Source organism: Melospiza melodia, chromosome 14, assembly GCF_035770615.1.
Source record: "Melospiza melodia melodia isolate bMelMel2 chromosome 14, bMelMel2.pri, whole genome shotgun sequence".
Taxonomy (NCBI): domain Eukaryota; kingdom Metazoa; phylum Chordata; class Aves; order Passeriformes; family Passerellidae; genus Melospiza; species Melospiza melodia.
In genome coordinates this window covers 16,287,595-16,307,141 of record NC_086207.1, presented here as the reverse complement: position 1 = coordinate 16,307,141, position 19,547 = coordinate 16,287,595, and the positions used below count along the sequence as shown (strand labels likewise).

The following is a 19,547-nucleotide window of genomic DNA, read 5'->3' as shown; positions in this document are numbered from 1 at the left end:
TGTGTCTGCTCCATCCACCCTGAAGGCTGCTCTCCATGTGGGCTCACCTACCCCAAGGGCAGAGGTGGCAATCTTCCCAGGCCACCAAGGGACAAGCTTTCAGGGAAGGATGGACTTCAAAGACCTGCACTGTTTGCATCCTTTCTGCTAAACCTAACAATGACCATACTTAAAGGTCCTCCCTCCAGGTCCGGGTTGTGCTGCCTTCTCCTGCAAAGAAAAACTCTGCAAAGAACTATCCCTCCCATTGTTTTTGGTTCTGGCTCATGCTGCCAGCTCAATGAACAACCCTGAGTACAAACGATGAGCAGAATTAGATTTTCATTTGAATTCACCCATATGTACCATGTGTGTAATGTCATCCTAAAAAAGGCAGCCAAAGGCACAGTTGTATGAAGGAATACGACAAACCAGGTCTATTTAATTTAACATCTCCTTCCTCCCTGTAATGTATTAGCCCCAGATATAGAATCAGAATGGCTCCACCAAAATGTTTTGTGCAACCAATTGTCTACCAGTGAGATTCTCATGTCTCACTCTGTCATCACAATGTAGGAGTTCAGATTATACTTTTTTTCCACCTTATGATAGTCCTGTTCTCCAATTTAGCCTGCCCATACAAAAGGAAGGTGAGGAACCTGTCCCTGATATGGACATACACATATCCCTACAGTTAACTGCACTTGTTGCCAGTATTTGGGGTGGTAGAAAGTCCTGGAAATGCTGGGCCACGCCATCCCTTGTGAAATGCATCCTCCCCCAGTCCCCAGTTTGGCTCTTACCCGTTTCCATGTGCTGCCCACTGGACAATGGGCAGGGTAGCAGGAGTGGCCAGGGCTGCCCCAGCCCTCCCTGCCACACACAACCTACTCCACAGTGCAGAGACAAAGCGCCATGCGGGAAAAACACCAATTAATTCCACTTGCACGGAGACAAGGAGGGAGAGAAAGTGACAAAAACAATGTTAGTAAGAAATGGGGATTACATGGAAGCACCTTGGCAGAGTTAGAACTGGGAGTCCCATGCAGTTTGCTGGGAAGGCAAGGGAGTGAGGAAGAAACATTGGTTAGTACGGCACGGCACACAGACCTGGTGAGACAGATTTCAAAGACAGACATTAAAATTGTGCACAGGTAAAACAGCCCATGAGCTACCTCGGTTTTGAGATGAGAAAATGAGGAATGCTGCTGACACGTTTCGTTGAAATGTGCTTTCTGAATGATTTGGGATTAAAAGGAGCAAATCTTCAGACAATTTTCCTCTTTTTTAAAAAGAATTTTCAAAAGTATTCTTAAAATTCACATTACACAGAATCATATTTTTTTCTCTTGTTTTTCCTCCTCAATTTTAATCGAAAACTTTTTGCCATGTTGTTTTCAAACCTCTCCTGAACAATTAAAGGGCACTTTTCAACCAGTTTTTGGGAGGGCAGGGATGGAGGGCTGCTCCTGGCAGGCAGAGAAGCCAGACCCTCCGGGGGTGGAAGGGGACAGCAAACAGAAGCCATGACACTGCAGGTTAGTTCCTGTCCTGCTGGAGAGACAGCCCAGCCTGGCTGCTCCTCAGAGACACCAGAGAAACCAGATTTCCACCCAAGACAGTCCCACAGGTGGAAGGCCACTGCCTGCTGAAAGCCCGGCTGCCACCCACCACTACAGCCAGGCTTAGTTCAGACAGGCTGTGCTCATGAGGGGTTGCAAACCTTATTCCAAGGATATCCAAACCTAACAACATTCTCCTGGCAATCACTGAGCGTGATGCAAAGCTACAAACACCAGTGGGGCCTCTCACATGCCTGCTGTGACTGAGACAATGTCTGTGTGTCTGTGGATTCATCTGATGGAGCAGCAAACTGCCCGTGAGCCCAGGCCACTCCTGAGCTCTCCACTCCTGCTCTTCTCCCACAATATCCAGAATCATGAAATCATTAAGGTTGGAAAAGATCATCAAGATCAAGTCCAATCTTTGACTGATCACCACCCCACCAACTAAACCAGAGCACGGAGTGCCACATCCAGTTGTTAGTGCCACATTCAGTCTTTTCCAGTTCATTAATTTCCAGAGCATCTGAGCCTCTGATTCAACCCTTATGGCTGCCATCCTTCTTCATGAGTCCTGCCTGAGCTAGAGGAGACACCCTGGCTACTGCAGAGATCCAGTGCTGAGTTCATGCTCTGGAGGATTTTGTCCTTGGGGTGCAAAGTGTGGATTAAAATCTCCCCAGAGCAGGGACAGAGCTCACACTCACACAGCTCGCACGCACCCGGCGCTGCCCCAGCCCCTGCACCAGCCACCCTTCCTTCCTCTTGCCTCCCTGCCAGCCCTCCCAGCCCTGCCTGCTCCCTGGGACGGCTACACAGAGCTGGCTGCACCCCCAGGGCCACGGGAGGACATCTCCCCATGCAGGGACAGGGAGGGACACGCGGGCACACAGAGCTGGCACGCCGGACTCACGCCCCACAGGGACACACACACGGGCACAGGCCTGGCACACCTGCAGGGCTGCAGCCCCCACGGCCCTCAGGACACACACAGAAGCCAAGAGACATTATGGCAGGCACTCACTTGGATTTGTTCTCCTCATAGTGAGCACTGGTCTTAATGTATCTGGCCAGTTCTATCTGCATATCGCCGAATAAAGGAACCACCTGCAGCTGCTGGAAAAGAAAACAAAAGATGGTTGAAACATGGCAGAGAGAGAGAAAAAGAGAGAGAGAGAGAGAGAGCCTGGCCCCAGCACAACACAAGGGACTCCAAAAAGGCATGCTGCAACTCTGAAGCTTTGCAAAGTGCAGACCTAGACCCAGGGTCATTTCACAGCTAGGAAATGACTGTGAATGATCACAAGGCTTTCTGTGGGAGGAAATCACTCCCTGTCCGTGCTCTGGAGCCCTGGGCTCGCTGCCACCAGGCTGGTCATGGCCAGAAAGGTTCAGTGCTGTAACCAGCCAGAGAAAAGGATGTTTTTACAACAAAAAGAGAGAAGGGTGGTCCTGAGCAGGCCTGATTGTCTCCCAGCCTAATCCTCCAAGAGAACAGAGGCATGAAAAGCCAGCATGTTGTTATTCTGGACACCCAGGAAGGTGTCAGCTTTCCCCAGGGACTCAGCACTATCAGGTGTCTTAAAACTTCTCCATGAAGAGAAAGACACAGGCAATATAACATGGCTCTTCCTGCCCTTCACATCTCAGAAGGTTTGGGATGGGAAATAAATTCTAAGTGCTCTGAAGACACCTCAAGCTCAGACAGGTCCCTCCTTCACTAAACTTTCACCTGCAAGCAAAATCCAACCAAGGGCTACTGACAGCTCATCAATAAAATATGAAGCTTCAACTGCACCCAGCCATAAAAGCCTTGCCCCAAAATTCAGGGAAGATGGGGGAAAATTCCCTGTCCTGTTATCACACACTTCTCTTCTCAGGCTGAGCTGTGCAGGATGTATAATGCTGTCATTAGGGATTCCCATTGGCACTTCCATAAAAGGTTTAAATGAAGGGGTAGTTCATTTTCACCCCTCAAATTCCTGGGCAATCCACTAGAAATTTAATCAGAAGGCAATAAGCAGATGTAGTGAAGGAGAAGTTGGTCTTTCCTTTTTGAGATCTGATAGTTTGGAGTGGTACTTTTCTGGAGATGCTGGAGAAGTGCAAATGGAACCAAGCTGGAAAGGAGAAAGTTACCCCATGCAATGGAAGATTTTTTACCTAATTCTCTGATGGCCCACAGCACTTTGCAATGAAAAGCAAACCTGCCTGAATGCACCAAGATGACCAAACTCTACAGATTACACTGAATGACTGATGTAGAGATTTAGCTGAATTAGCAAAGCTGAATCAGGGAAAACCCAGAAAACTCCAAAGAATGATGTGATAAATCACCTTTGCAGAGCAGTCTCCCCAGTGATGGGAGGTTTTTTGAACACCTCATTATTGCCCTGTCCATAAGGTTCTGGTGTCTGTGGCCCCCTGCTCTTGGGGCTGTCCCCAGGCAATGGAGCAAATTGGGGTAAGCAGGTCCCCACCAGCTCAGGGGAGGATGGACATCAACTTTCCATCACACCTGGGCTCACCTCTTCCCTGCCCTGCACACACCCAGCACATCACCACAAACTGAACCTCGGGGCAGCAAGCAGGGAGACATCCTCCATCCAACACCACCACCAACCTCCTCATCCAGGCTCCTCACCCCACCTCTGGGGAAAGCACCAGGGAGGACCCACTGTGCTGAAGAGGGAGGGGAAGGAGCCCTCTGTGCCCTTCCACACATCATCACCTGCTCATTTTCCCTCATCTGGAGCAAGTCTTGGTAACAGAAACTAATCTTTCCATCTCAGGGGAAAGATTAATAAAGGACTCAGGAAGGACTCAGGAAGGACTCCATCTGCTCCATCTGGGGAATTCTTCTGCTGTCCTCCTGCTCCTTGCCACCAACTCATTTGTCTTTTGCTAGATCCCACCATGCCTCCTACAGCTGACCTGCTCCAAACCCAAAATGCCTCCCAGTCCCAGAAGCAGTGGAAAGGAGGCACCACCTTCCCTGAGGTGTTGTGTGGCTCTCAGCCTCCTCTCCACCAAGAGGGTTATCCCAAACCTTTCCTGTGCTCAGGAATGAAGGGCAGCACAGCCTGGCCTCCAGCTGTGGATCAGACCATGGCCAGATGTGCTCCAGCAGAGAGAGGTTGTGTGGCTGCTCCCACCCTGCCCCTGGGAGCACCCAGGCTTCATGGGCCTTTCCCCAAAATCCACATCTCAGACCAGACAAAAACAGTTCATCAAACCAGAGTGACCCTTTGAAGATCTCACTGGGCACCTCCAAATCCCAGTTCACACAACTTCCCCAAAAGCTTTTCCTGTGCAACAGGGAGCACAGTTTATACATGAAATAAAACTGCCAGCTGTGTCCTCTGTCCCTCAGCCCAGCAGCTTGCAGAGGGAAGGAGAAGCAGAACCATCACCCACACAGACCTCAGCAAACCAGCCTGAAACCAGAGACTGCAAATCTCTGTGCAAAGAGCCAGCAGCCATGCCAGCTGGGCACACTCTCCCCTCAGCCGTGGAGCAGCCTCTCCATCCTCTGGGGCCTGGCAGGGAGCAGCCAGAGCTGCAGCTCCCACTGCAGAACCAGCTCTGCACCCACAGCGCTGCAGCACTGAGGGGCAGCCCTGCTCCCCTCACCCTGCTGCAATTCCACTCCCCAGCCTTTGGCCTGGACAGCTTCTCAACCCTTGGGGTTTTGGACCTGTAAATGATTCCTGTAAATGATTCCTGTGGTTTGGTTTTTGTTAGCAGCAGTGGTACAGGCTGTTAATCCACTGGTCTGCAATAAACACCAGCCTCACACAGACAGCTCACTGACCTTGAAGAATTTGTCTATTTTGCTAAGGTTGATTCTCTTCTTGGCATCCAACTTGTAAATGTTGCTGACATTCCCATCCATGAGATACAGGCCAAACCCCATCACCTGGAAAGGATGGAAAGGCAAGGTTTCATCAGCATGGAGTCAGCAGCACAAGTCAAAGACAGTGCTCCATCACCCAGCATGAGGAAAGAACATTTCAGGTTCCTGCTACCACCTGATCCTCATGAGGAAATGTTTAAAATGTGCCTGTATCTGCCAGGAGGCACATGGCAGGCAGAGGACACACAATGGATTGCTTCTGTTGTCTGTGCAAAAACACTGGATGCTTCCCTTGCTTATTTGTTCCTCCTCTCCCCATGTAACAACAACCCAAAAGTTTTCTCCACCTGTTTACTTCTGGAGAAGAATTTAAAATATTTTCCTGGACTGATTTTCCCCCCTCATTAATTCAGTACAAATCATTACAGAGAGTCAAACTCCCCACACATCAGAGAACCTGAGCTGACTCACACCCTTGTAATGAAGTTTTTATGGTAATAGTGACTGCCATCATTGCCAATGACTGACTGACAGCAAGGACAAATACACCAAATAAAGAGATATTTTGGCATGTTTATCTTGAGGACTTGTTACAGCCAGAAAAACAAACCTGGGAGCATCTGCCTTCTGCAGGGAATTATTGCTGGGAATGGGCACCAAGAAAATTCTAGGTTACAAAGTTGGTGATGATTCTACAATGTCCTCTGCAGTTACACAAGTCAAGCCCATGATCCTGCACTTCCATGCACAACAGAAAAACCCCTTCCAGCCTTGGAAGATGTAGGGCACCCACCAGTGCCCTCACCCACCATGCACTGTCTCTGCAGAAAAGGGATGCATGTCAGCCCAGTGGAACAAAAAATCAAGAAATTGAAGAGAGACATTGTCCTAGGAGTGAATTTCATTTTACTAAAACAACCGAGACTCTTTGCAAGCACCCAGGCACACAAGCATGGCCCAACCTCACCTTTAGGAGCATGTGCTTCTCACTGGGGGTGAGATACATCTTGTTTTCATAGTAATCCACACAGATGTTGACAATATCAGCCAGCAACTCCTCATAGCCAGGGATAACCTCTAGCTGTTGGTGCAGACACTGAAACACAACAGAAGCCACATTATCCACATGGGCAGAGGAACAGCAGAAACCAGGCAGGAAACATTTTAAGGATTAAGAGTGGAACAATAAGAGGTTCCTTCAAACCTCATTTATGCTTTTGTTAAGTTTACCAGCAGAAGAGCTTATGGTACTACCCAGGAAAAACAACCTTCCTCTGCAGGACAATTCTTCTTCAGACTGATCACAGGACCCAAACATCACACAATGAGATGTAAAGGAGGGTGACTCTGAGCAAACTGTCTGATTCCTGTCTCTGTGCAATATTTTAACTAGTTAGCAGAACCAATGGAGCTCGTGAAATATGGAGGGCCATGGGGGCTGAGCTGCAGACCCCATGCAGCTTGCAGGGGATGGAGTTCTGGCAGAACCTTCACCTCCCAGAGCTCTTCTTACATCTTTTAGACCTTGATCTTTGTCTTAACACAGAGACCTTCAAAGCCACCAAGGATGACACACGAAGAGACATTGCTAGAATTACCCAGCCTGACCAAAAGACCACCAGAGCCAGTGGCACAGACCCAACAGCTGCTGCCACAGCCTGGTGTGAGGTGCTTCAGCCTCAGGAAGGCCACTGCTCCTCTCTGCCCATAAAGGTTCAGTGGCTCACAGAAAAGGGACCTGCCTGAGTGATGCGGTTGTGGTTTGCCAGGAACATGGAGAGGTTCTGGGACTCCTGGATGGACTGGGGGTCTGCCATCTTCCTCAGGAACTGCGCAGCTCTGGAAGGGACAAATCCAACATCAGCAAGGGTCACTCAGCCAATGTGAGACTGTCACCACCCACCCTCCCTGTCTGACCTGCAGCAACGCTGCAGCCTCAGACCCCTCTCCATCACAGCTCTATTCACCAAGAGGGAACTGAAACACAACAGGGCTCAGAGATTCGCCTAAATTCACAAAGAGAACCTGGGACAGCACAGAAACCCCATCTCCAGCCCTGATGTCTTCCTGCCCTCACTGCTGGTCAGACACTTTGTCCCCTCTCACCTTTTGTAAGCAGAATGATCATTTTTCACGCTGCACTTCATGTTCTTCAGCTCATCCAGGACAGCAAACATGTTGATGAACTTGCCCAGAGTGAGGAGATAGGCCTCAGACACAAAGTCCTTCCTCCTCTCAGCGTGGCACAGGCGCTTCACCTCGCTGCAGAAGCGCTCGATGGCCTTGCGCTGCAGGCAGGGGCACAGGGTCATGCACCTCCAGGGAACCCCCTCCACCCCACCAGCTCCTTTAAATAAAGCTTTTTTTTTGGCTGGGGATGGAGGGTCTGAGGTTCCTCTCTGCTGCTCCCATGCAATGAAGCATTGTTACAAATCACTGCTGACAAACATGCTCAATGCTTGAGGGGAGAAAGGGGCTCCAGCTCTCCAACCCCAAGTGTGGGTGTTCTGCAACATCAGGCTGCATTTTCTATGTGGGACATAAAGGCTTTACAGGATATAAAACCTAAAAATGATAGTGAAACTCAGCTGCAGCTGGTTATAATGCAGGTGGTGATGGGGAGCCCACAGCAGCTGTGCCTGCCACATGGCAGTGGACAATCAGCTTTTCACATCAGCCAACATCCCCAAAAAACAGGAGCCCGTGACACCCTTAGCTCCAAAGAGTGGGGACTCTGGGTCTCCATGAACTTGAAGACCTGAGGTGTGCTCTTTCCCAAGCTGTATAAAAGATTTGGGGCTGAGCAAGGGACACACAGATTTCCCTTCACACAGGTCTCAGGTTTATTCTGCAGGCTGCAAGGGAGAGATCTACTGGGGGTTGTCCTGGCAGGCAAGGATAGCACAGCCCTGCTTGGGATGTTAACACCAAAGTAAATAGATCATTTTTGCCTTTCTCCTTGACCACTTACCTGAAAATACATGAACTTCATAAGCTTGGTGACTTCTGGCTCAAGGACTTCCACTGTTTTCTCATAAATCTCCACTCGGTTTGGCTGTTCATTACATTTCACCTGCATTGCAAGGAAAACCATCTGTGTCAGCACCAGCTGCTAAGCCAGCTGTGGGTCACTGTGGCACCTTCTCCTTGCTTCACCTGGAGTCCTGTCCCCACCCAAAGACAACAGAGGGACCTGAGAAGGAGCTGGTTCTCAATACAACCAGTGAAATCAAAAGGGGATATTTCAGATCTGAAATTCTCTCCGTGCATTCTAAAAAGGCACAATCCTGATTCTGGGGAACAAAAGTCTCCTAATGCATTTGTCTGGCATGGAACACAAGCAACATGGAGTCTGGACCTGCTGTATAATATTGTAGCATGAAGTTATCTGAGATTTGTGTTGCAAGACACACAAGGCACCAGGTTCCAGCTCTGCCAGAGCCTCGCTGGGATTATTCTGGTTCTGTTGAGGATCCATTAAAAATCACTGGGCTTGTCTGTGGCTGACAGCACTGAACTGAGTCACTGTCACTGGGCTCCTGGGAAGCTAAATTTAAGGACTTACTCAGTTGTCATCTATCTCACTTCCAAAACAGTTCCTTGGAGTCATTACCAAACGTACAGGGAAACAGCAGCTGCCCAGGGCATCCTGCTGCCCTGCTCTGCCTTTGTTTGCAGCTGTTGCTTCCAGGAGGCTCTGATGGGGCTGACAGCTCTGGGGCACGTTCAGGAACCCAGCAGCTGCTGCTCAGGGCATGGGGGGACACATCAGCCAGCCTGGCACGGGGGATGGTGCCAAAGAGCCTTTCCCTCCCTGCAGTGGGCAATCCATTGCCCCCTGCCCTGCTGTTCCACACTGCAGTCAGGCAGCAGCACAGAATCCCAGAATATTCTGAGCTGGAAGGGACTCACAGGGATCACCAAAGCCCAGCTCCTGGCCTTGCCCTGAGCATGCCACCATGCACCAATGGCCATGAGGATGCAGTGGGGGTGGGAGGAGTGGTGCACACTCAGGTGCAGGCCCTGTTCCTCACCTCTGATGCAGCAGGGAGCTGCACCTGACCGAGCAGGGAGATTGGGGGGCTGAGCACAGGACCCCCTTGGCCACATCCACGTGCCCCATGGCAAAGCACAGGGGTCACTGCAAGATCAAACCTGGTCAAGGTGTAACTGAACCCTCTGCCATGGCATCCTCTGCTCCTCCATCACACCCAGCACTGAGAGCAGCCTGAGGGGAGCACAGGGGGAAGGGACAGGGACCCACAAGCTGCTCAGAGAGGCACAGATGTCACAGGGAGAACACTACACCAGATGATTTTAGTGCTGCCTTGCCATCAGCTTAGCCACAGCCTTCTGCTGGAGTAGCCAGGGGAGGCCACAGCAGCAAATACAAAATACCAAATCAACAGCAGGAATCTCCTCATGGCTGGGTCTCAGCATCCTCTGCTTTAGTTTGCTTTGCTTTTCCTGTTCTTCTGTCTCAATTCCAAACTAACCCACAGCCAAGAAAAACCCAAGAGGGGCTCTGGGACCCCCCTGCCTGGGAAGGGCTGGGCTACCTGAGGGATGGCTCGTGAGCAGCTTCTCCACGTGTAGAGCATCACGGCGTACTCGTGCCCTTCCTCCAGCATCTCATTCTGAAAGACAGAGGGTGCAGGTGGGACAGGGCAGGCCCTGGGGGCTCAGCAGCCTGGGGACAGAGCTGGGGGACTCACCATGCTGGAGTGCACCGTGGCCTGCTCGATGTACCTGGCAATGCCTGTCACAAAGGCGTTCCTGTCCTCAAAGTTGGTGTCAAAATTGGCCTGTGGGCAAAACAGAGAGGTGGGGATGAAACACAGCTGGTTGTTTGCTCACCTGGTACAGCCTGACATGGGATGTGCTGGCAAAAAGCAGAACTGGTAGGGCTCCTGGGCATGGGAGGAGCTTGTGATCTATTTGAGGTGCTGCACCTCTAGGTCTGAAGTAGTTTCATACACACACCCTGAGATGCTTTGGAATCACACATGGCTGTCCTGCAGGAAAATGTGTGCAAATATGGCAGTCAAGACTGACATTAACAATCCTTGTAGAATCCAGCCCAACTTTACAGCAGCCACAGCAGAGAGACAAGCTAGAGCAATTACTCTGGGGATTTTAGCTTGGTAACTCAGACAGATGCAGCCTTATTAATTTCTGTTTGTGCCCTGGCTGCTAGGGGAAGACCACATCCTGTCAGCAGGAAGGCCAAGGGATAAACACAGAGAAAGGGCAGGGAATGAGCTGTCTGGAAAACATAAATATGAAAGTCAGCCCTCATCCAGGTGCTGTTATCAGTGCTACTGTTGCTCCTGCAAGCACAAACAGTTGTTGGGACAAACATTTGCTCTGGAAGCTGTGATACAGTTTTGGGCTGGGACAGGGGAGCAAAAAACTGCAGAGGCAGGTTGGGGATGGAAAATCAGCTCCCCTGGCTCTCTGGATGCCCTTCACATGCTCTGTGCTTGGTGATTTCCCCTGCCAAGGCTGGCTGATGGTGCCTGCTGCAGGGCAGGGCACACAGAGGCCCCAGGCACCCAGAGCTGCTCCTTGTGATGACAGCAGCACTGCAGCCACCACACTCGCCTCAGTAACTGATTTCCTGAGTGGGAAAGCTGGGAGCACAGACCTGAGGCCACAGGGCTGCTCTTCTCAGTGCCTCCAGGACATCACATGTGACCAATGTGACAACAAAAGCTGAGATTGCATGAGCATTTCTGGCTAGCAGGGGGAAGGGCTACACACAAACTGAGTATGGTGAGGAAACAGGCTTGGCCAACATCTCCAGATCCAGCTTAGAGGAGGTTTTTAGGCTCAGCTGTGTGCACAAACTCATGGCCCTGAAAGGAGGCTGTGCCATAAGGCTGAACCCTGAGCCCCTCATGAGACACAAGCCAGCAAAGGCTAAAAATTTATTGAAAGAAGAGATAAGCAAATAATTACATCAAGATTTTTCAGGGAGAGCTGAAATTTGAACAGCCCGGAATGACCTTTGGGTCTGATAACCCATAGAGATACCAAAGCTGTGGAATGAGCCCGGGCTCTGAGCTGCTGCAATTCCAGCATACAAGGCACAGCAATCCCAGTGCTGGTGTATTTATACACTGCCAGGGGTGAGCCAGCAGCTCAGGAGTGGCAGGATGGAGAAAGGAGCCCCCTATTATATTTAACCCTGGGTGTGGTGGCCAAGCAGCAGAGGCATCCCACTGTGGGAGCCATGCCCTGGGCCCCTGCCAGGCTCTGCTTGGTGAGTGCAGCTGCAGCTGAATCTGAGCTGTTCAGGGCACAGAAGTGGTTCTAGCAGCTGCCCCCCCGTGCATGCCAGCAGCTCCAGCTGTGCTGGAGGCACAGGCCAGCCAAAGGCAGGCAGGACCTTGAGCCTGCCCCGCTCAGTTCGATGCACGCACGACCGTGGAAAGGAAGCACAGAAATATGTGCGCAAATAAACACTGCTGAGAACTTGCTGCTGTTATCACAAATCTTATCTCCTGCTTCCCACCCATTCATGCACTCTGGTCCTCATTTTCACTTGGCCTTAAAAGTCCCTTTCACCAAACTCTGGTGCTTTCTCTTTAAAGTCCTTGGGAACAGATTTGAGGCTAGATCTGTTCTGAGTGCTTCCCTCAGCACGCTGAACCCCGGATGTTTTCAGCTGGTTCTCACAGCGCTGTGTGGCCCCGTGCTTTGCATGAGCCTCTGGAACCACCCTCCCTCCCTCCCTCCCCTGTGCCTCGGGGGTACCTGGTACATGATGGAGGAGGGAGGAGGCTCGATGCATGGCTGCTGGTCTGGCAGGGGCAGCTCCTCCAGCAAGTCCACGTTGGACAAGGCATCCTCGAGCGTGACGTGAGTCGTCATGGCTGCAGATGTTCAGCTCCCCTGCTACATCCAAAGCAAAAGAGAGGGTGATAGGCAGACAAGACAATCAGCCAGCAGGCAGGACACTGAGTGGGAAAGGACAAAACCAGAGCACAACTCGCTGGCATTGCAGGGGACAAAATCCCAATTTGTTTTCCTTTTTCTTGCGCATTATACCACATCTCTGCGTCATCTCTCTCCTGCGATTCAACAGCAGAGCAGGAATGCAGAATAAGAGAAACACAACTACCCACCCAGGCACTTCTCTCTTAACTCTATGCAAAACTCCCTCAGCCAGCACAGCTGGTGCTGCAGTGCAGCTCCAGCAGCCCCGGGTGAGAGTGAGGGCCCCGAAATGCAAAGCGGTGCTATCAAGAATATCTCCTGAAGCTGCTTGCTTAGAGAAGTATGACGGATGCTGACACTCACATGCTTTCCTCACACACATGAACAGCCCTGGAAACTGTAAACAACCAAGTGCATTAATTCCCAGAGGTGAACTGGAAAGGCTTGAGTGCTGTGCAGGCAAAGCTGTGGCACTGCAAGCAGCAAAAGAAGAAACTGCTGTTAAATTTCCCTACTTTTACCACTGACGTGGCATCCCCTGCCCAGTCCCAGCCTGGCCAGGAGCTGCCAAGAGCTCCAGTTGCAAAAATGAAAATAAATACACAGAATAAAATCAAAGGGAAACATTTCTGAAAGTTCCCTGGTGCTGACCCCAGTGGGAAGCACAGAGCAAACCTGTGTGTCCAAGCCTCCCCTGGCACTCACCTTGGCTGTGAATGCCCAGCACGGGGGGATGGTGCTGTCACCCAGGCTGAGCCCTTGTGTAATCACAGCCACAGGGCTTCCCCAGTTAATGCCTAATCCTGTGCAGTAGCTGTGGCTGACCTAGAGCCTGTGTCTCCCAGGAAAACACCCTGCTGCACTCAGACATTTGGAGAGAGAGAATTCTTTAAATATTGACACCTGATTCCATTAGAAAATCACAGCCCCTCCAGTGCTTCCTGCCTCACTCGGAGCCTGTCTAGTTTGAAATGTGAGCCTTTGAGTTTCACTGCTCTGATCTGCAGGACAGCAGAGTTCCCTAAATCAAAGTTCCCAATGAGATACTCACACATTTCAATATAACACCCTGCAAGCCAGCTAAGCTCTTTGCCTGCCTCATTACAGAGCATGTTTTCAAATCCTTTAATCATCTCTTTGGCTTTTCTCTAAGCTTTTGCAACTTTTTTTTTTTTTTTTTTTTGCCAGACACGGTAGCAGGCAGGACACAAGGCTCTGGCAGTGCCTGCACAAGAACCAAATCCAGCAGAACCACAGCAGCTCCTCTGGTCACCACTGCTTCCAAGAAAATAAGTTTGCTTTTTATTTCCAGCACTGGGAAGGATAATGGCTTTGGGATATCCATGGATAGGCACCCAGCAAGGGCCACAGCCAAGGGGGAGGCACAGGGGTGGCTTCATGGTGGGTCATATGAAAGAAGGAGTCTGCAGCTCATTATTGTGGGCTGCAGGAATACCTATGAGCCTGGCAAAACCCATTCCTGCTCCACAAATGCCTCCCCAAGGCACCAGGCAGCTGAGAAACAGGTTTGGTTGTACCTGCAGCTGAAGCAGCATTAAACGAGTGCCTGGAAAATACCCAAAATCTCAAGCAGCTTTTGCCCCATCCACACTCAAATTTCTGTTTCCTTCTTCACCCCTGTCTGGTAAAATGGTTTCCTGTTACAAATTGTAGCAACTGTCAAAGGCAGACACGACATTTCTGCAGCTTCCTCCCTGCCTGCCTGGGGCTCCCTGGGCTGCTCTCTCTGCCCGGGGGAGGCTCAGTCTGCCCAGCCCCAGATGGACTCATTCCCCATTTTCCTCTAAGTCCAATTCTAGGGCCATTTGTGCAAGGTGCTGTCTGTTTGCATTCCCACAACAACTCTGTGACACTCAAAGAGCTCAGCCACTCAAGGGACAAAATTATTGCTGCTGTTTGGGCCACCCCAGGAGAAAAAGCACCAAATGAAGCATCAGGGTCCTGCTGTGCCAGGCAGTGCCCACACCTGGGAGGCTGAGCCAGTCCCTACCCTGAAAGTGTTGCACTCAAACAGGCAAAGAGGAAGGGTGCAGAAATGCAAGAACAGAAAAGAACGCATCAAGTGAGAGGTGCAATCAGCCACCAGCCCACCCCAGCTTTGCCATGGCTGAGCAGTGCAAGGACCCAGATGCAGCTGGAAAAACTACAGACTTAGAGGGTTTAATGCGTGAGTTTTTATGGGGACTGCCAGCTTCCAACCCACCTTTTCTTAAGACCAACCAGGAACCCAACAGCAGCTACAGGGAACAGCGTGGTCAGCCTGGACTCCCCTGGTGTCCCCAGCACATTGTCACAGACAGGGTGTGGGTGTGTGACAGAGGGGCCACTGGTGCAGACCTGGGTCATTCAGCACCCCAGATCACCCAGAGAGGACGGCAGTGAAGCCCCAGTTCCCCAGATCTGTGCTGCCCTCCCTGTCCCCTCCCTCATTCTCCTGCACATTCTAACCCAGACATCTGGGGCTGTCCTGTACATCCAGCTCCATCCCTCTGTCCAGAAACAAGGGGGAGCTGGAGGTCATCTGGCAGCAGCTCCAGCTCAGGGAGTTCAGGGATCCCTGGGGACACTCATCAGAAACCCTTCACTGCCATCCACCACCTGGGCTTTGGGGTGGCTGTGCTGGGCAGAGGACAAGAGGACACTGAGCCCATGGTACAGTGCTTGGGCACACAGCCACGGGGCTGGGCCCCACCCGAGCAGGGAGCAGCACAGCAGGGCCCAGGAACGGGGCTTTCCTCTGTCCTAGCCCAGGCACAGCGGGGTGAGGCTCTCCTGAGGCACATCCTGCCTCTCTGGCCTGACAGGAGCCACCTCCAGATCCCAGCTCTGCTCAGAGAAACCAAAGTTCCTCCTGTCCTACATGTTTTGGCAAAACTGAAGGTGAGCCTGGCAGAAACCAACCCCACCCCAGTGAAACCTGAGGCAGGGATGCTGCACTGGGCTGTTCATCCCTCCTGCCCATGAGCAGCGGTGCTAATGGCAGTGCCGCCCACTCTTTCTGCTCATTTGCTTCAGGAACTTCCCATCCCCTTCCCACAGCTCAGCTGCAGCCCCTCTGGCCATCTCACACACCTTCCAAAGCCCAGTGATCTCACAGAGGACCTGGGGGAGCTGCAGGGAGCCGGCCAGGCAGGGATGGGAAGGAGGAGCTGCTGACACAGGGGCTCTTGTGGCACAGCCTGGGGACCAGAGCCTGGGGACCAGATTCACAGGCAGCACAGGAAGGCTCTGAGCAGAGAGCATGGACAGCCCAGATGTCTGAACTTGCAGGGCATGTCCTGCCTTCCCCACCAAAATGCTTGCCCAGAAGTACTGGTGCAGTATCACCCTCTTTGCAGGGAGAAGCAAGGTGACTTTACTGTCACAAAGGTGACTTTACTGTCACAAAGGTGACTTTAAAGCCCAAAGCAGCTTGGGCCTGAACAGTAAAGACTTTTAAAATAAATAATGACTTTTAAAAGCAGGGCCATAATGAATATGTTGCATGCACATGTGCTCAGCTCCCAGGCTGCACAGCTCAGGGCTCTGGGGAAGGGCCATGGGCTGTTTAGGATTTTCAGCTTGCCTGCTCCTCACACTGGTGCTGTAGGAGGCACCAAGAGCAGGAAAGGAGGCAAGAAAAAATGGGAATTGCCCAGACACAGTCCAAGCCCTGTGAGCATGGGGTGAGCAGTAAAAGACTTTTGCTGGGGAGGTGGCAATGTAGAGAAGGAGGACAAACCTGGTCACCCTCTGATTATCTGAGAATCCAGCTCTGGCGCCCAGCCCCTGGGTAACCTGGGAAAATCACTGAATTTAGTTTTACCCCTGTGAAAATGCTGCTCTCTTTCTCCAAATACAGCAACAAAGCAGTGGGCAGGCCCTCTCCTGGCCCAACAAATTCCCAGCAGAACAAAGTGTCAGTTTCATAAAAGCCAATTTCTGGTACCCACTGCCTGACAGCAACAGGAGGATAAAGGATCCTGGTCACAAACATATATTTAGTAAAAAATAACTTCACAGTGTAAAACTTTAGTTTGACTCCTGCTTAAAATGCACAGGACTTGTAATTGCAACTACCACCACAGTCAGGAGGAGAGTGAGTGAGGTTGGCAGAGCTGGGCCTCTGCTCTCCACAGACACAGACGTTAATAACCATAAAATTACTTTCCCATCAAAAAAAGGAAGCCAAACTGCATGACTCCTGAAGCTGTTTTCCTCTATTTCCACTCTGTGTTTTCTGCTATCCCATTAGGGCTGAGTTCCAAGCATTTGCACCATCCTTGTCTCTCAGCAACACAATTATCCTGGAAATTATTTCTTTTAGAATAACTAAATAGTATTTTTTTTCTGGTGCCAAAGAAAGCGTGTCAAGGAAGGAAACAGGTATATGAAACTACATTTCCAATAGAGTTGAGAAATTTAAAACAAGTTTATAAGCAACCCACTGCTGACAGTTAAAGCACTTCTTGGGAAACCAAATCACACAGAGGCCAGCATTGTTAATAGTTGACCAATTATTGATCTTCCAAAATCAACGTTCCCATTTTTCATTAAAAGATGATAACGGTTTGTTAACAAAATTGAACACAGTGAAAATGAATCCAGCTTTACTCCTGGTCAGAAAATGGAAGATTTTCCCCTATTCCTTAGGCTTCATTAATAACAATCAACTCTACAGAGAAAATGAAAAAAGAATTTTCCTAAGCAGAGAATTAGCACAGAATTATATGGCCGTGACACCAGAACATCGGGCTAGTCCCCCATCTCTGTGACTAACCCCAGACTACCATCATCAGGCAAAGCACGAGGGTGATTTTTCTCTCGGTATCTCAGGGCAGGAGGGTGCAGGGGCTTCAGCGGCTCAGCCCAATTCCCTGAGACCTCTGTGATCCAAAGCCCCCAGGCGGGACCCCCCCTTGGGAAGCGGCAGATGGCAAAGGGGGCCACGCTCTGCTGCTGGCAGCGTCCCCTGACAGCACAAACCCTGCACCCTGCCCCCTTCTCCGACAGCAGGGAGCGTTCACTGTGTGCCGCTGCTTCTCCTTCTCCTCCCCGTTCCCTCCCGGTCCTTCCAACCCACGGAAATCTCCTGCGGAATCCATCCCCTCGCTGCCTTCCCCGGGCCCGCTGGGATGCGGCTGGCACGGGGCATTTCCAGCGGCATCGGGGGCAAAGTTGAGCACAAAGGAGGAGCTCTGGCGGCCCCGGGCACCGGCACCGGCAGCGGCAGCGGCGGGGCGGGAGCGGTTCCGCCGCCCGCGACCCAGGCACAGCCCGAACCTGCGGCCGCCGCTCCAGCCCTGCATCCCCAGCGCTGCCTCTGACGCCGGCGCTGCCTCCATCCCCCTCATCCCCCGTGAACACCATATTTCCACAACACGGGTGCTCCGGGAGCCGGCCGGGGCCGCCCTTCCATCATCAGCATCCTCTCCGCGCCCCGTTCCCCATCCACCCCGGCTCGGGCCTGCAGCGCCCGCGGGCCCGGGGCTCGGCCCCTTCGCCCGTGCTGGGGATGCGGGGCGGGGGGAGGACAAGGCGGATTTGCGCTATTTTTTCCCCGGCGCCGTGCGGCGGCTGCGGGCAGGCTGAGCGCCGCAGGTAGCTCGGGGCATTGTGGGATACATCCCGTACATCCCGCACATCCCGGCCCGCACATCCCGGCCCGCATATCCCGCACATCCCGCACATCCCGCACCTGCCCCGCTCCGCCCGCCCGGGGCTCGGCGGAGATGGGGCTCGGCGGCGGGCACAGCCCCGGGGAGGGAAGGAAGGAGGGAAGGAGGGAGGGAAGGAGGGGATGGAGCCACGCAGCCCCCGCGCAGCCCCGCGCCCACCCCCGCCCGCTCACCTGCGCTCCGCGGGTGCGCCGCCCGGCGCCGCGGGATGCTCGGCGGGGGATGCTGCGCGCCGCCCGCACAAAGAGCAGGAAATGGCTGCAGCAAGTGCACTTCCGCGGCTCTGGCTCCGCCGGCCCCTCCGCGCGGCGCGGCGGCGGGGGGAGCCCCGGCCCCGCCGCGGGAAGGGGCTGGAGCGGCGCGGGCGGCTCCTCCCCCAGCGGCGCGGGGGATGCGCGGCGGGGCCGGGGCGCGGAGCTCCGGGCCGGCGGCAGCGCGGCGCCCGGCGGGCGGGGGAAGGCCGGCAGCGCCCCCGGGGCACGGGGGGCACAGAGCAGGGGGCGGCCGCGGCAGCCCCTCGGGAGCTTGGTGGGTTTGGGTCCCTGAGAGAGCAGGAGCGGGATGGGATTCTCCATCTCGCTGCTGCTGGGTGCGGGTGTTCAGCCCCTCTGCCCCTCGGAGGACCATTGATAGGCGTCACCTACCATCTTAACAAACGCCCTGGTGGCAGAATACATCCACATGTAGAAAACATACAGAGCCTCGGATGACTGAGCGTGTTGGGGATCAAAACCTGAAGGCAGCGCCTTTGCTCAGCGCTCCAATCTTCTACTGAGTCAGCACCGCATCTGAAAGGTCTTCCTTGTGGCAGTTTTGACATCTGGCTTTTTTTTCAGGGACAAGTTTCCAGTCCTGCTTTTACTCCTGTTTAAAGCTCTAATACAGCTCTTCAGATGTAGTGTGAAATCCAAACTTACTGCTTTCAGAGGGACACTCCCTCATGGTGACTGATACAAACCCTGGATGGAGCTGTCTTGCTTGTTGAAGGACACTGGTGGGTACCCAAGGATTGATGAAAGTCCAGATACAGGTCTGGGTGTATTTCTGTGGGGGCCCTGGCAGTGTCCCTTTCCTGAGCATGAGCTGTGCCAGAATCAGATTGCTACCTGGCCTTTCCTGGATTTGAGAGACCCTCCAGTTCCTCAGAGACTGCTCCAGGGAAGTGTGGGGCCGAGCTTGCTCCTGTGGGTGTCTCTTGGCTCTGTGGGGAAGCCTGGACACCAGGTTTACACTGCAGATCTGTTATTTGAGTGGATGCCACGGCTGAAGGCACTGGGGTCTGCAAACTGAAAAAGCAGCAGAACTGTCTCAGGAACTAGCTTTGTTTTAAAGGACAGGACCACGCCTGAAAAAATGTATCAATAAATCTCTGGGCATAGAACCTTTCTCTGCATAGCATTTCTTCTTTGGGGTTTGAACTAGGTGACCTTTAAAGGTTGCTTCCAACCCAAACTATTCTATGATTCTGTGATATCTACAGCTCTATCTCACCCTTGACTAGAACACATTATAGCCATCATTCCTCTTTTT

At 52.3% G+C, this 19,547-nt stretch overlaps 1 protein-coding gene across 4 annotated transcripts in view; it reads right to left on the bottom strand.

The window, feature by feature from the left end:
• Positions 1–18,334, bottom strand: part of CYFIP2 (cytoplasmic FMR1 interacting protein 2) — a 49,663-nt gene extending 31,329 nt beyond the window's left edge. For 2 of the 4 annotated variants that reach the window (XM_063168917.1, XM_063168920.1), the window contains exons 1-10: positions 18,191–18,334; positions 12,157–12,297; positions 10,113–10,202; positions 9,957–10,034; positions 8,369–8,470; positions 7,504–7,685; positions 7,140–7,236; positions 6,365–6,493; positions 5,356–5,460; positions 2,566–2,657 (exon numbers count right to left, since the gene is read on the bottom strand). In XM_063168917.1, coding sequence (XP_063024987.1) covers positions 2,566–2,657; positions 5,356–5,460; positions 6,365–6,493; positions 7,140–7,236; positions 7,504–7,685; positions 8,369–8,470; positions 9,957–10,034; positions 10,113–10,202; positions 12,157–12,273 — 992 coding nt within the window. In that variant the 5' untranslated portion in view covers positions 12,274–12,297; positions 18,191–18,334. The remainder of the gene's footprint in view (positions 1–2,565; positions 2,658–5,355; positions 5,461–6,364; positions 6,494–7,139; positions 7,237–7,503; positions 7,686–8,368; positions 8,471–9,956; positions 10,035–10,112; positions 10,203–12,156; positions 12,298–18,190) is intronic. The other 2 variants (XM_063168919.1, XM_063168918.1) reach the window with 2 other exon arrangements.
• Positions 18,335–19,547: the final 1,213 nt, after the last annotated feature.